General features: G+C 42.9%; 1 protein-coding gene across 2 annotated transcripts in view; it reads right to left on the bottom strand.

The window, feature by feature from the left end:
• Window positions 1–14,813, bottom strand: part of MEGF11 (multiple EGF like domains 11) — a gene marked incomplete at both ends in the record, with an annotated part of 187,512 nt that overhangs the window by 30,629 nt on the left and 142,070 nt on the right. For both annotated transcript variants that reach the window (XM_079540713.1, XM_079540714.1), the window contains 2 exons: window positions 305–439; window positions 3,007–3,153. In XM_079540713.1, coding sequence (XP_079396839.1) covers window positions 305–439; window positions 3,007–3,153 — 282 coding nt within the window. The remainder of the gene's footprint in view (window positions 1–304; window positions 440–3,006; window positions 3,154–14,813) is intronic.

Below are 14,813 nucleotides of genomic sequence, written 5' to 3'. Positions count from 1 at the left end.
GGCTTAGCAGAAAGGAAAATGAAACCACTGGATGGCTGATGTATTTACAGCAGGTGTCTCATTCCATATTCATCTCAACACGGAGCGGCAGACCTGTTTTATTTATGAAAGCAGGATCACATCAGATTTACAAAAGGGTGACTAAGTACCTATTTGCATTTTGCCTCTGAAATAAAGAATTTCTTGTGATCTGAACTGCTGAAACAAGAGAAAAAAGGCAGACGCATTGTGATCAGTCTTGCTACAGAGTCACAGACACAGAGACTTAGGAAAGGTGGGGGTGTGGGGGTCCCAGGCTCCATACCTTGGTTGCAGAGCGCGCCGAAGAATCCTGGCAAGCAGTCGCAGTGCCCGGACACGTGGTGACAGGGACCACTGCTGTGCACGCACTGAGGGCATGGCTGGCTGCAGTGGTGTCCATAGAAGCCAGGGGGACAAACTGAAGATAAAACAAAACAGGCTGTCTCAGGTTTTCAGAAGGTTTCTCACTGCTGAGAGCTTTAGAATTCTCTCTGTCTTGATCTCAAGTGAATAACATTTCTTCATTTCTAAAAACACAAAGTTCCATGAACAGCATAAAATAGGAAGCCTGTTGGATTATCTCATGTTGAGTCTCCCTGGCCATCTCCAGCTAAGGATGTTCACAACACATGGCAATGTAAGACATATCTGATGCCCCGTATCCCATTGGTAGACATGGTTAATACCTGGAAACATCTTCCAAAGCTTTTAACATAGGCAGGAAGAGAAACATTCACACATACACAAAGCATAGAAATCCACCTTACCATTTCCTTAGGAAATTAAGCTAAGAAGTCAAAGGAGTATTGGGAAAATCTCAATATTCTTTCTTCTAAGTAACTACATGAAAAGCTGATTGCTCATTTCTAAACAGATTAGGTGCAAGACCTGTGCTTGTGTAGGACATTCAGTTTATACATGCCATTGCAGGAGCATCTGTCAGTGATGAACAGAATCTAAAATGGTAATTATGGGAACAGCATACAAGAGTGCCTAATTTGCATCAGTAATCACACTGGTTAGCTGAGCAAACTTGTCAAGAACTATGTGCTTAGAACTTGGATTGAAATTACTGTAGAAGCTGTCCATAAGACAGCAGCAAGACTGGAGCCCAATGTCTCTTACAAACACGCACTGTTCCATGTAAGCACATGCAGACTGAAAAGGCCCTCCACTGTCCAAACGTTCACTGCTACAGATAAGAACAAAAGCCTCCATGGAGTTTCATTAGCAGTACAAGTGACTTCATGTGTTTTTCACTCCCACGATTCTCCATCACGGAGCTCTGTCTCAGTGGTTACTGTATCACGTCCACTCTATTTTTTCACCAAATGAGAATTTCCCTCTCGGTCCGTATGCTCACAGCAGGTGTCAGGTTCTTACACCGCTGCACATTCCCAGCTGGAACTCAGCTGACAGGTTTGTTGATGATGCACTTGCTATAAAACAACCTGGATCATTCCTGGAGACATTTCTGCAGGCCTAAGACCGATAAAGCATCCCGGTGTCTCCTGCAATGCTGATTGCACAGACAGAACTACCCGGAGGGGTATTGTCTACAGTGCTGCCATGTACTAAATTCTGCTTCTAAATCACTTTCCAAGAGGGAAATGGGAATGATTCTGAAAGCAAACTTAGCTGAGATGCAGGTAGTCTTGAACTCGAATCCTGCAGAAAAGCTAGCTGAACTCCCTGGCTGTGCATCTACAGAGGGGCATTTCAGCAATACAGAGAGCACAAGCATCCAGAGAAGCCCTCTGCTGTCACCCCCGAGGGATGGAGAATTTCTGCCCATTAGTTTTTCAGCAAATGTCTTCAGAGAGCAGCCTGATTATGGGAGTTTCAAGCTGGGGACGTGGTTTGCCTCTTGTAGCCTGTGTGCCATGAGCTGATAAAACTAAGCAGGCTTTTTTTTCATCTCAGAAAGGCCAGAAACTATTAACTTCTGGACGTTTTGCACTCTTAGGGTTTCAAATTTGTAAAACAATTTCTTCCCCAGTTCCCAGAAGCTCTGAGCACCACATTTCAGCCTTAGAGAGAGGTTTTACAGTTATATAGACGTGCTGAAGCACCTGGAAATTGGGGTTTATAATGGAAATGCTTATAGGCTATTAACTACAGCAGTGCTAGAGGTCATTGTTATAATGGCTTTAAATAAAAACTGTCAGCTACAAATTATTTTTAGAGATGAGTGTGTGCTAGTGTCAAGTGTAACCAGTGAAATCAGGAGGGATATATGAAGTGGGCATGGAGCATATCTTACGGGAAGAACAAGGACTGATGGAAAAAGGGAGAGAGACCCATTTCTTGTTTACATAGGAAGAAGGTTGCATCAGTTTGGATCAGTGAACACGGGTCCCTCAGGGGCAAATACAGCTTTCCAGGTAAAGTAAATGAGAGGATTTTTATCTCCTTGACACATTTTAATATGTAGCAGCAGAGCATCAGACGAGAGATATTTCTGGCTGCCGTGTTTCTTTTTCTGGCATGCAAGAAAACGTCGCCTTGTTATTTTGATAGCCAACACTCATCTACTTGTCATTATGTGATGGGCTGTAGCTGACTCTGCTTAGCAGGTATCCTACAGCTTCTAGTGCATATCTATAGAAGCTTGATTCTACCCACGTCTTGCCAAGTTTGTCATGCGAAGTTGTCGCTCCTTTTTGAAGGACATGGCTTAGTGGGTATGGTGATGGGGGTGATGGGCTGTACTGGCTGATCTTACCGGTCTTTTCCAACCTCAATGATTCTACAGTTCTACAGTTCTGTGATACTCTTAGGCCACACGTGTCCTCTTAGTACTGTGGAAGGCCAGAAGAAACAGAAGGCAACACTCTACCCAGCAGAGCCTTGTCTTCTTGGCCAAAAAGCATTTTTGGGCTAAGCCATCAGCTCACGCCACTCAGAAACCCATGGCTTTGTCTGGTGCCATAGATAACATTCTATCTGCTTTGCTTCTGTCAGCACATCCACGGGAAATCTTACTTCTTTGGCACAGGGGTCCTCTGTAGCCAGGTGCACAGTCACAGGTGCCGTCCTCCGGAGAGCAGGATCCACCATTCTCACAGCTACAGGAGATGGAGCAGTTCGGTCCCCAGCGGCCCTGGGTGCACATATTGTCACAGTGGATGCCTGAAGAACACAACGGCACTCATTAGGTTTCACACAGCTTGCTCTGCTCAAGGAAACGTTTGGGTGGATTGACACCTCGCAGTACATCACAGAGCAAACAAGCGAGTCTGGAAAAAGAAATCGCTATTCTTTTATCTGCTTCATAAAGTGAGAAGTAAGAAAATGCCAAAGAGGTGAGTTCTGTAGGTGTCAGTGAGCTCCTGTGCAATCCTTAGCATCGTTTAAGGAAGCTCTGCATGTCGTCTGAGAGATGAAGGTCAGGAACTGCTTTAAAGTCACAAAGAATCTCAAATAATTGGCCTGGAAATATGCAGTTGATTGAAATCTGATTACTTAACTGTTGTGAACTGGAAGACTGGGAAGAAAAATTTGAGGTTCTGAAAAAAAAAAGAAAAAAGAAAAAAAAAAACGTCTAGTATTTGGTTTCTTGAACATGTGCAAATTCAGTTCTGTGCTGCACATTGCTCACTTCCTGGCTCACGGCACAGTGCTCAGGGTTATTATGCACTTACTCCACATCTACCCAGAGCTCCCTGAGTTCTGTGTTAATGAACCGAGCTCTGATCTAGCAAGCGGCCATATGTGCCATAGACTGATCATCTGCATGTTAAATGGAGGCTGAGACCTGCCAATCTAGCTCCCAGTGACTCCCAGGGTTGTTGTTTGATATTTATCATTATGAAAAGCAAAGCTTGGAAACACTGAAGGAAGCAAACAGCCAGAAAGCTTAACATAAGGCTCTTGGCGTCGTTTCAGCTGGTTTTTGTTTAAACTGGTGACTTTTAAAAACAGCCCTACGCCGTGGCTTGTCACATGGATGTAAGCTCAGGATTTGATCCAGCGCACTGCCACTTGCTCAAGAGACTCCTACTCCTCCGGGATAAGGCATCACCAAACCTGCAATTAGCAGCGCTATCTGCATCATCAAGGGCTTCCTTGGATAGAAAAAATTTTGGAGGATCGTGAGCTAAAAGAGACATTAAGCAGTGCAGCTGCAGGGAGTGGCGTTAGCAGCAGCACACTGAGTTACTGATAACGACAGAAAAAATGAATCACAGACTGGCTTGAAAATTTTCCTAACAACATTAGCACACCGGGTGCTTTACAACTGCTCCACCAAGATTTGATGGCATACACATGCCCTGGCTCGACTTGCAACACGAAGATGTTCTTTATCATCCATGCACATGTCCCCGCTGCATAATGGGATAAATGCAGGCAAGGACCCTGAGAGCCCCAGCCAGAGGCTGGATTAGTGCATGGCTAAGGAGAAACACAATCCCAAGTCATTTCCTACACCTCTGATAACTTCATCTGGATGCTACAGGTAATGGACTGCGTTTGTGAAGCTGCGATCTGTATGGTCACCAAACTTTGAGGATTATTAAATCAGCTGAAAGTCATTATAAACACACTTACAGTGCAGTTTCAAGTTGGTTTTATAAATCTCTGAAGTTAATACAGTAAGAAATACTGCAGAGCCAAAATTTCCCCTTTCTGAAGATTAATCACACAATTATGATGTCCCTTCCTAGAAAATCTAACCAAGTCTAGCAAAAATACAGTTGGAAATGGGGTTTCTAGTAATACGTGGTCATAGTTTTATTTATAAAAAAGCATGGTCTGTGTTATAAAGCTTAATAAAAACCACATTAAAAGACAATAAAAACATAATACAAGCTCAATCACTTAATATTTAAGAAAAGATAACTGAGAAAAAGGAGAGCAAAAAGAGAGGAAGAACATCTGTATTAGTAAAACCAAGAAAACCAGCAGCTTTAGCACAGCCCTCCCTACTCCCTAGGAAATCCCTGCATTATGTGAACAGTAAATGCTGTGTAATACGTAATACATCTGCAGTGCTCTGTAATTAAAAATTAATACAGTAAATTGTAAGTAAATAAATGCATTTCATACTTGTGCATCTTTGTATGATCATTCACAGCTTCTAAAGGCTGATCGCAAGCTCCCAGAAACGAAATTCAGACACAAAGTGGGAAAATGTGCCTCTTTTCCTCCTGACTGCAGTATTAAGAACGCAGCTCTCTTATTGTGAATGAGCTATTTATAAATGGAGACAATTAAGCAGCATTATTTCCTGTCTCTTTCAGCAAAGTTTGGGGAAGAATGACATTGACTCCTTTCTCTGGTAAGGTAGCTGAATTAGGATGCCGTGGCTGTCCCTTGCAGCAGCAAAGTCCTTCCTTCAGTAATGGATAATGAGGGATGTCTTCCCGCTCCTAACGAAGGCAATGAGTCATTGTGGAGCTGATTGTTGTAACAAAATGTAAAGGGAGGGGAAAGGAAACCTTCTAGAAGATGCTGATACCCATTACAGATTGTATTTGTTTAATAATTTTCAGAAGACAACCGAGAAGGGGCCGCAATCAATTTTATTACTTTATATTACTCCAAGTTAATTCTCATGGAAGACTTCATTTTTGGAGGCTCCTACACGCATTGAATTGCAAATGTAAATGAGAAGTTAAAACTGCATCTGGACATGCGTGTCTTACGGAGCTGTGCTAAAAAAAAGCCCCTTAATTTTACAATTCTCAGACTTGGCAGCAGATGAAGGAGGAGTCTGTTCCTCCCTAACTACTGAACAATCGGAGGCAGCGAAGCAGCAAGCTTTCTGAACATAAAACTTTCACCTTTGCTTGGGAACTTGCTGATGAACATTTCTGATAAGCAATTAGTTTTCAATTTCCAGAAATATAAAAAATGCTGAAGTTGACACATCTCGTCTTTATCTCACGTCACATATGCAGATTCCTAACTTACGAACAAATTCCTTGTTTCAAAAGCATGATGTAGAGATTAGAAAGACAACTAGCAGAAGAATAAGCCCCCAAAGCTGCAAGAAGCAGTTCTATACATAAACTCTATTGCCTAGATACCAAGAAATTCTCTCACCGCCTGAGGCTGTGGTTCACAATTGCAGACACTAGCATGAAATTATGCTTCCAAGACCTTCTTAAACAATGTTCTGGGAGTGAAATGTAAGTGAAAATCACTTAACTTACATAAAAATCATAGTTATTCACCCTACATGGGGGCAATGGGCACCATGCAGTAAGCCAGAGCCAAGGCAAGAGCTGGATCCGCTGAGGCTTTGAATCCAGCCTGGAAACAGCAGCCACGATCCCCCCATCCCAGGGTGGACTTGGGGTGCTGCAGACACTCTCAAGCAGGATTTCCAGGTCTATCCTTTCAACTGCTCTATTCACAGAATTTACTCCCACCTGCCCACACCTTCTAACTTTGCACACAATGGGCAAGAAAATTGTACTAAGTGCCTGAATTGCTCTTGTGTATGCTGTGAAAAACACAACCTTCACCCACCACAGCAATCACAACTGCACTCTGTTAAGGAATAACCACATGGGAGAGCAGTTCCACACTGTCTGTGCCTAAAGCTATTTCAGGATAATTTATTACCAAATAAATTGGCCAGCAGTGGCCAAACCACCGCTGCCTCGGATTGGGAATATCTTTGGTGCAGGGATGGGCACCACAGGTGGCTTGTGCGGTGATCACAGAATCAATGAGGTTGGAGAAGAGATCCCCAAGTCCAACCCCAGCCCATCCCCACCATGCCCACCCACCATGTCCCTCAGTGTCACATCTCCATGGCTCTTGGACAACTCCAAGGGACAGTGACTCCACCACTTTCCCTGTTCCAATGCCTTACCACTCTGAAAATAAAATTCTCTGAATATTCCACCTGAAATGCAAAGAGGAAGATGGCATCCTGACTGGCTCTCTGTATTAAAACATACCTATGAAAGCATCAAAGCTAGCATCCACACAACCACCACAAAGAAAAGTGAGAACAAGAAAAAGGAAAAAAAAAAAGCCCACAGCCAAACCACTGGGATATACGGCATCTGCTGTAGAGAGACTTAGTATACTGCTTCCATTAATAATCCTCAATGGCTTCAATGAAAGTTTGTCAAAGTAATGCAGATTTAGTACTGCCTGTAACTATATCACACTGAAGGACTTCAGAAGGTGAATTTTTGGAAAGGCAGACAGAGCAGAATTCCCTTTCTTCCCCCTCCAGCTTACGCGTGCAATTGCTCTCAAGCTTGGGGATTACCTCCCTGGCTCTTAATAAAGCCTGCTATTGTTTGTCTGCCTTGTCTCTGGATAGTTGGAAACTAATGCTCCAAACACAATAGAAGAACAAAATTGGAAGGAATAAATGAGAACCTGTGCCCCACGTTTGACCACAGCAATTCCCATGGCAGCAGTTCCTGCAGCAGGACTGCTGCACTGCCCAGCATCACAGTGTTTTTCAGGGATGGAGGAACGTGGTAAATTACAGAATGTTGGTCCCATCCCCCCATGTACTTTCTATCTACCAGTGTACAACTGTAATTACTTCTCTGAATAAGATCTTCTGCTCTTTTTTTTTTTTTTTTCCTCTCCCCAGTAATCGCAATCTAAAGACAGATGCAGCATCAATTAGCATGACAGGAATGATCTCAGCAGACATTTGAATCCAACACAAACATTGTGCTCTCCTCCACCTGTCTTTCAACATGACATGAAGTCATAATAATCTCTTATCTCTGGCATTTGAATAGCTCTGGAAAGAGTGGATTTTATGCACAAACAGGCACTGGATTTTGGCAGTGCTGTGAGGCCTGAAGTTTGGTTTATCACACTGGCTTTGATTGGGAATGCTGAACTTACTGGTGGTCAACACAGCAATTAGGGGCACAACCTCAACTGCAGCAACACTGCTTCAATAACAGAAAATAGCTTGGCAATTAGAGAGGTGATAATGATGGCAAGGCTATTTTAATGAGGCTGGAAGCAGGGCAGCAAGCACCTGATGGCACTGAAAGGGGTATGGGAATGTATCCTGACTGGGATCTCCAGAATGGGCTGCTCCTTCATGCAGTCCCTCCTCTGTCCATCAGAAAGGTCTGTCCCTTCTGCAGACATCCTTTGGTGGCTGTGCCACACTGAGGTCCCCTGGAAGTCTTGCTTTGGTCTCCTAATTTGTACATTTATTTCTGATAGTGATTTCTGTATTTATATGTTTACCTTCTGTTTAACCTCATTCTCTTCTCTTCCCACAGTACTTACTGCTGTTACGTTTATGTTTCATCTATAAATTCTACTTAAATCAGCATTGTGTTTGAGATTAGATCAGCATGCTTTCCTAAGTGAATACTTTGCTGCTTCAGTCTATAAAAGGTAAAAGAAAATTCGATAAGAACATGAGAATAAAGCTGTCTTATTAGCTCTGGATCAGTTGTTAAGGAGGTGTTATGATAGCATCCGAACACGAGCTCGTAAAGAATCCTTGATGCTCTTCTATCATCTTTTGCATTATAATGTTTATTCCTACCTGAGGCAAACCTCGCAGCACAATTCTTGATAACTCAGCTTTTAAGGATGACGAAGAACTAGAAAATCGGTTTGGGGAGGGCAGCAGATAGAAGAAATCATAAAGGGATCTCCCATAAAATTAAATGGAAACATTAAGAATTGATGGCTGCTCATCCAGTCAGCAAATAAGCTATTTTTGTTTTTTATAGCAAAACTATTCAACAGCAGTAACAGCAGCCGCATTATCTACAAACTTCTGTGCTGTTTCCAAAATACTCTTCTAACTGTAGAAGTTCTTCCAGGCCTGTGCTGTGGAAGCCTTTCAGCCATGCTAAGCATTGCTCACCGGTGGGCTTCAATGGGGCAGCTCCTATGTGAGACACCCATCAGTCTAAAAGAAAGCTCCACAATCTGGCCCTAAATAATGAAGAATAAGCCCTTCCCTGCAGCCGGTGAAATATTCTGAATTGTCTCTTTTCTCATCATTGCATAGGCGATTTATGCACCCATTAATGTAAGTGTTTTTCTGAAAGTAATATACTTGCAGTCTAATGCACCTCTGTGGAGCACTAATCCTACCCCTGTTTTTAATTATCTAGAGAAAACTCCAGATATGAATCACCTAACTCAGGGAATTTATGCAATAAAAGCTTTTGAGGCAAGAACCTACCTCATAAGAAATGGAGTAAGTCAAAATGTTTGCTAAAATTAAGGATCATCCAGTTCCCTTTGCTACAAGATACTCTCCTGGGTGCACTGCTGCAGGAAGAAGAGCTGCCAGGAACAGAAAGGATATTGGAGGAAAAGCACTGACAGGAGGCAACCCCCACCCTGGCTGCCTTCACCTCTAGCACACGTCCTTCCTAATTCTTGCTTCTCAAACTCTGGCCATGATGTCAGGCCAGGGAGGAGCAGGAACCTGGGAAGATGCAAGCAGGCCAAGAGCAGGCGATCAGGAGGGAGCAATCTGGAAGTGGGAAGAAAATGTATTTCCTGCCTTGTAAAGGTTCAATCCCCAGGCCAGGAGGTGGGAACACAGTTTAGCAAGAGCTGTTGTACAACTGGACGTGTGCAAGGCTTCTGTGCTTAACATCATTGCATGAAAGTCCACTTTTTTGCCCTTGTGTAGGAGAAGGAAGAGATTCACTTTTATCACTGCAAACACTTTTCACCGGGAGCATCTGTACACAGCATTTCAGCTTCTTGGCTGTTTATTGAATGATCTCTCCTTTTTCTTCCTTCGCAGACTGCATGCCAGCATCCACTATTTAGTCTGCTGAAATACTCGCAAATAATTTTTTCTCTGCTTCTCGCCCACATTTATTTATAGGTGAATGCATTGTACACACAGCCAAGCTTATATATAGAATGCCTCCATATTAGCATGGAAAACAGCCGAATATCTCCAGCATCAAACTTCATTTTTCAGAACCTGTTAAATTAGTTCAACCCCGGATGCCACCCAAGCTCTATCTTCTCGTATAAATTTAAAAGCTGTCCTTTCAGAAGTGAAAATAAAACCAAAAATAAACACAAAGCTAAATGAACTTGCATCTCTTCTGTATTTCTAAGACTAATGCCGCTTATCATTTGCATGCATGCTTATGTTTAGCAGTAGGCCTGCTGCAGGTTCTAATTATAGTGTAAGGGTCTGATCCAACTCCCACTGAATGAGTGGCAAAAATCCAACTGATTTCATGGAAGGTGAAATATGCACTAAAACTGGCGCAGGACAAACACAACCAAACCCCCCTTAGATGAGAATCTGGAGCCTCCTAGATGCCTGCCAAGGAAGGCGCTGACATAATTTATGTCAGGGCATCAATGATGTCTTTGATAGAACTTCATAATTCATATTTTTGAAAATTAGCCCTCTATCAGCAGGAGCCATACTTAAAGGTTCCTGTCAAAGAGAGAATTTTTAAGCACAGCCTGACATTAAAATCTTATCAACTCACTTGAAATTAAGTCAATGAAAAATTAAAGCTAATTTCTAATAAGCTTATGTTACATTCATAGGCTAAAGGACACTTGTCGAACCCAGAGAGTAAGCACACCTTTTCATATGGAAAAGATTTTCACTTTTCAAAGCTGAGGCCAGAGGAGAGACTAAGCTGCCAGAAGAGAGACTAAACTGCATCATTTTAGACTGACTCTTAACATTTCTAGCTTTTTCTGCCTGTTTAAAGCTAATGTAAGGATACAGAATAATCACAGAAATAAATTATTAATTTAAAAATCTGGGATAAGACTGCCAAAAGTGATAAGTGCAAAATATGGTTTAGATAATGGGATTAGACATCTAGAAAATGCATGTTTAATAGGAAATTACTATTGCTCCATTCTGGTATTTTAGGCTTGGTATTACAAACCAAGGGAGCGTGAGAGAGCACGACTGAAAAGCACGACAGAGCCAACCCCCAGCATTACGGATTGGAACACACTGCAGATCTGCTCTGCTGTGAACCCGTAGGTACATCAAAATCGGTCCTCAATTTTCTCTGGTTTTAAAGGCGTGCAGAAAACTCAGCTACCAATTATAGGAGTGTGTGCTTGGAGATCTATTAATGGCAACGGAATTATTTTGGTTTCAAACTAGTTCAGCTGGGGACAGGATCCGGCTTTAAAACTGTACACTAAATACTGCTGGAAAAGTCAAATTAATATAAACAAAATGTATTTTATGGGAAACTACATAGAAGGTTTTTTTTTTTTTGGTCTTGAAAGATCACCTTCATGCAGAGAACTCAGAAAAAGTGAAGTTAAAAATACTTTAGAGCTCACCGTCAAAGTGGTCACTGTTCCTTTAAAATTCAAAAAGGCCTTCCCTTGAGTAAAGCCTTATCAGTTTTACTGAATTAATGTGTCCACAGGAGGGAAGAAACATGTTTCTGTGTTTGAGTGACAGCGCAGATGTCACTTGCAGCCTGCAAATGCAGAGGCTCATTCCTCAGAGCTCCCCTTATCTGTGACCAGCTGACGCTCCTGACCCCATAAGTCCCCTCATACAATCGTAGGTGCAAATCCCTACAACCTGAGCTTACCACAGCCACTGTGCAGTGCTCCTGGACACGATAACAGACAATTAGGGTTTATGTTGTTGGCAAAGTATGGAGGTTATTGAAGATGTAAAGGACAGTGAAAGATATATTCCCCTTTTGTGTATGCTGCAGCTGCTCTTAGGAGACGAGAGCGAAGCCTGAAGGGGAAAATACTGACATGGTAATGCGATGGATCTTCCTCTGCCACCATATTTAATTTTCACACCATCCAGATTAATTAAGGGAAACCGATGAGGAGTTCCTTTATAATTTACAGTGGGATGCACACTCCTTTACCTTCCGTCCCACATCTACACCATCGCCACATTTCCCCACGCATTCTGGCAATGCTGACCCCTCCTGAACAAACTTAGGTGTTGGGTGATCAGAAAAGCATCAGCTCAGCAGTTCAGTGGGATAACTGAGATAGCATCAGGATGACAGCTCTCCACAGAAACCAGACAGCGATACGAAACAGGAAAGACACAACCCAGGCTCAGATAAGACAGCATCACAGATTAAAGGAATTGAGATAAACAGGTTTTTAAGTGACCCCAACATTTACGGAAGCAGAACATATCCCCCCGCAGACTGCTTCTGACTTAATCCCATTCTAATATCTCAAAGGTTAACAAAACACACGCTGCCACAATTAACTTGAAGCACATCGACTTGTTTCAGGGAAGAAATGAGCTTGCTGTGAGCATTAGCCAGGCCTGAGGCTTTCCCTTCTGTAACGTCTGATGGATTGAGACGTGGGAGGTGGTACTGCGTGAACCAGCACAAAGCTACACGGTGTGAAATGGTTTTGGAATCCATCAGAATGCCATTTGTGGTAAGGATCAAATCAGATGTCATGGGAAAGTCTTCACTCAGAGGTGGTCAGGTGCTGGCACTGCTGCCCAGAGCTGTGGGTGTCCCATCCCTGTGGTGCCTGAGGCCATGGATGGGCCCTGGGCAGCCTGAGCTGGGGGGTGAGGGGTCTCTTCCAACCCAATCATGCTGTGATTCTATGATCCTATGATCAAGCCACTGCCAGCCACTAGCTGTTTAAGCAAGAGGAGCCTGGTTGAGATTTATGACCCTACTGCTGCTACTGAGCACTCTGGAAAGCAGTGAGACCAGACTCACGCCTGCCTCCCTGCTACCTGTTTGCTTCAAAGGACTCCCAGGAAATGCTCTGCCATGCAGCTTTCCTGCACTTCCACCCTTTCTGAGGATTCAGAGTGTGTGAGATCTCTAATTAACCAAATGCAATTAGCACTGAAGCACTCCGTTTTCAAGCATCTTCATTTTAACCTGAATGTACACAAAATAGCACCTCTCCTGAAAATGACTGGTAGCTTTAAGGTATGTGTGCACACATACACACAGCTGCAAGCACAAAAGGAGTATCTATCTAAAATGCATGGCAGATCTGGAGTGGAGAGACCCTTATTAATCTTTAGAAAGCAATCACTCTCATCAGTCAAGACTTGATCCTGCTGGGGGCTACACTTCTCCTCTTTAACCTAGTGATAGACACGTACAAATCTTCTTTTGATTTCAAGGGAAGTATTTATATTCACTATGTTAAGCATGTGAAAGCTGGAAATCTCCCTCACTGCAAGGCTACAGAATCTGACATCCCCTTCCTGGGTAGTAAAAGTCAGCTCTGCACTGTACCAGCAGCTGCAGATCTGAATTTGGCCAATGCTTGAACAAGTTTCACTTCACCTGCACCACACAAGAGCATCTTCCCGTGTGTGGTTTCGGTGCTGTTAGTACAGGTGCTACACTTTCCATGCTGTCTACAAGGCTCTCTGTGATACAGTGTGCCTGTGTGCCTGGCTGGGGGTTTTCAGCAATACCGACACGGTGCAACCAGCTTCAGGCCTGATCCATCTCAGAGTCTAATTTCTGCCTTCAGCTGTGCACGTGCAATTAATTCCCCACTGAACTTAATGGCCAATCTACATGCATGTGTAAGCAGCTTACTGCCAGTGTGCTTATTTTGGTGCTGAGCTGATCTGCACAGCTTTGTAACATCCTGGATGGGACATGGCAATCTCTTCATCATCTTGCACTCTGCCAGGTGTTCTCTGCTCCCAAAACTAGCTTTACTGGGCTGTTAAAACACAGAAGAGTAGGAGAGCAATGCCCTGAATAATAGACTCTGGATGAGTGGCAGTCATAACAGCAGACAAGGGTGGTAGACTGCTATTAATTTATATTGTATGTTACTCTTTTTATTCCTTTTTTTTCTTCTTTTTCCAGACTTCCTCTATGCTCCAACCATCTATCAGTCTCCCAAGGCTTATACCAGTAACATCTTGAAAACTACTTTAAAGAAAATGGGCTCAATCTTCTCCTTGATCTACACGCAGAACACCGACATCAAGGCAGGGAGTCCCACATGTGGGATGAACATACAGAATATGCTGTTTCAGATGAAGTTTTGTGGCCATTAGGATCAGAAAGCCATGTGAGTTCTCTGTCTGTGTGAGTGGGTAGGAAAACCTTCAGATGTTCCATGATGCTGAACTTTTCTGATCTTTTTCAGGCCATGCCTAATTAGTACCAAACTCCGAAAGCACAAATTTAAGCCTGAATTATTTATCACATCATATTTATAAAATATACTGCAAAACACATCATGGGCCAGTTCACAACAACTAGAAATAAGATTAATCTTTTACCAATGCCACACTCCTTCATATGAAAATATAATTATCTAGCTGAAGAGTTTCTGAAATTACATACTTTCAAAGTAGCATGAGCAGAATTTATCCTTGTGTCTCGTGCTAAGCCAAGTGGAAAAAACATTGAATGCAGAATTGGCAAAACACATGTAGGCTCTGTCTGTCTATCAGCATTTCCAGTGCACACCTTCCATGGTTCTGTCAACATCTCAGCTCCAACCTGGTCTCAAATGCTAATGTAATATTTTCCTCACAGAAACGTGATGCTAAAGAAGGGAGCTCCAGAACTGCAGGGACACACTGAAGGTTAAAGTGTTTCATTTGCAGCAAGCGGCCAGCGAGTTAATACACAGCCACCTCACCTAGTACAGAAACCAAAAGAGGGGCACGTCACAGAACTCATTCTTACCTTTAGTTGGAGTAATTTGTAACTGCACTTGAAGTACAATTACAGATATGCATGTGCTGTGAGTGTGGAGTATATGTTCCAAATGCCTTGAGAAAAAGCCAGAACTTCAGTCTGCAAAGTGTATCTGCACTTTCCTCTGAAGTGCTACATACATAAAGATGTGCAATAAACCCATACACTAAA

Source organism: Tetrao urogallus (assembly GCF_951394365.1).
Source record: "Tetrao urogallus genome assembly, chromosome: 11".
Taxonomy (NCBI): Eukaryota; Metazoa; Chordata; class Aves; order Galliformes; family Phasianidae; genus Tetrao; species Tetrao urogallus.
The sequence above is the reverse complement of the archived record's forward strand: the minus strand, read 5'-3'. Positions and strand labels throughout refer to the sequence as shown.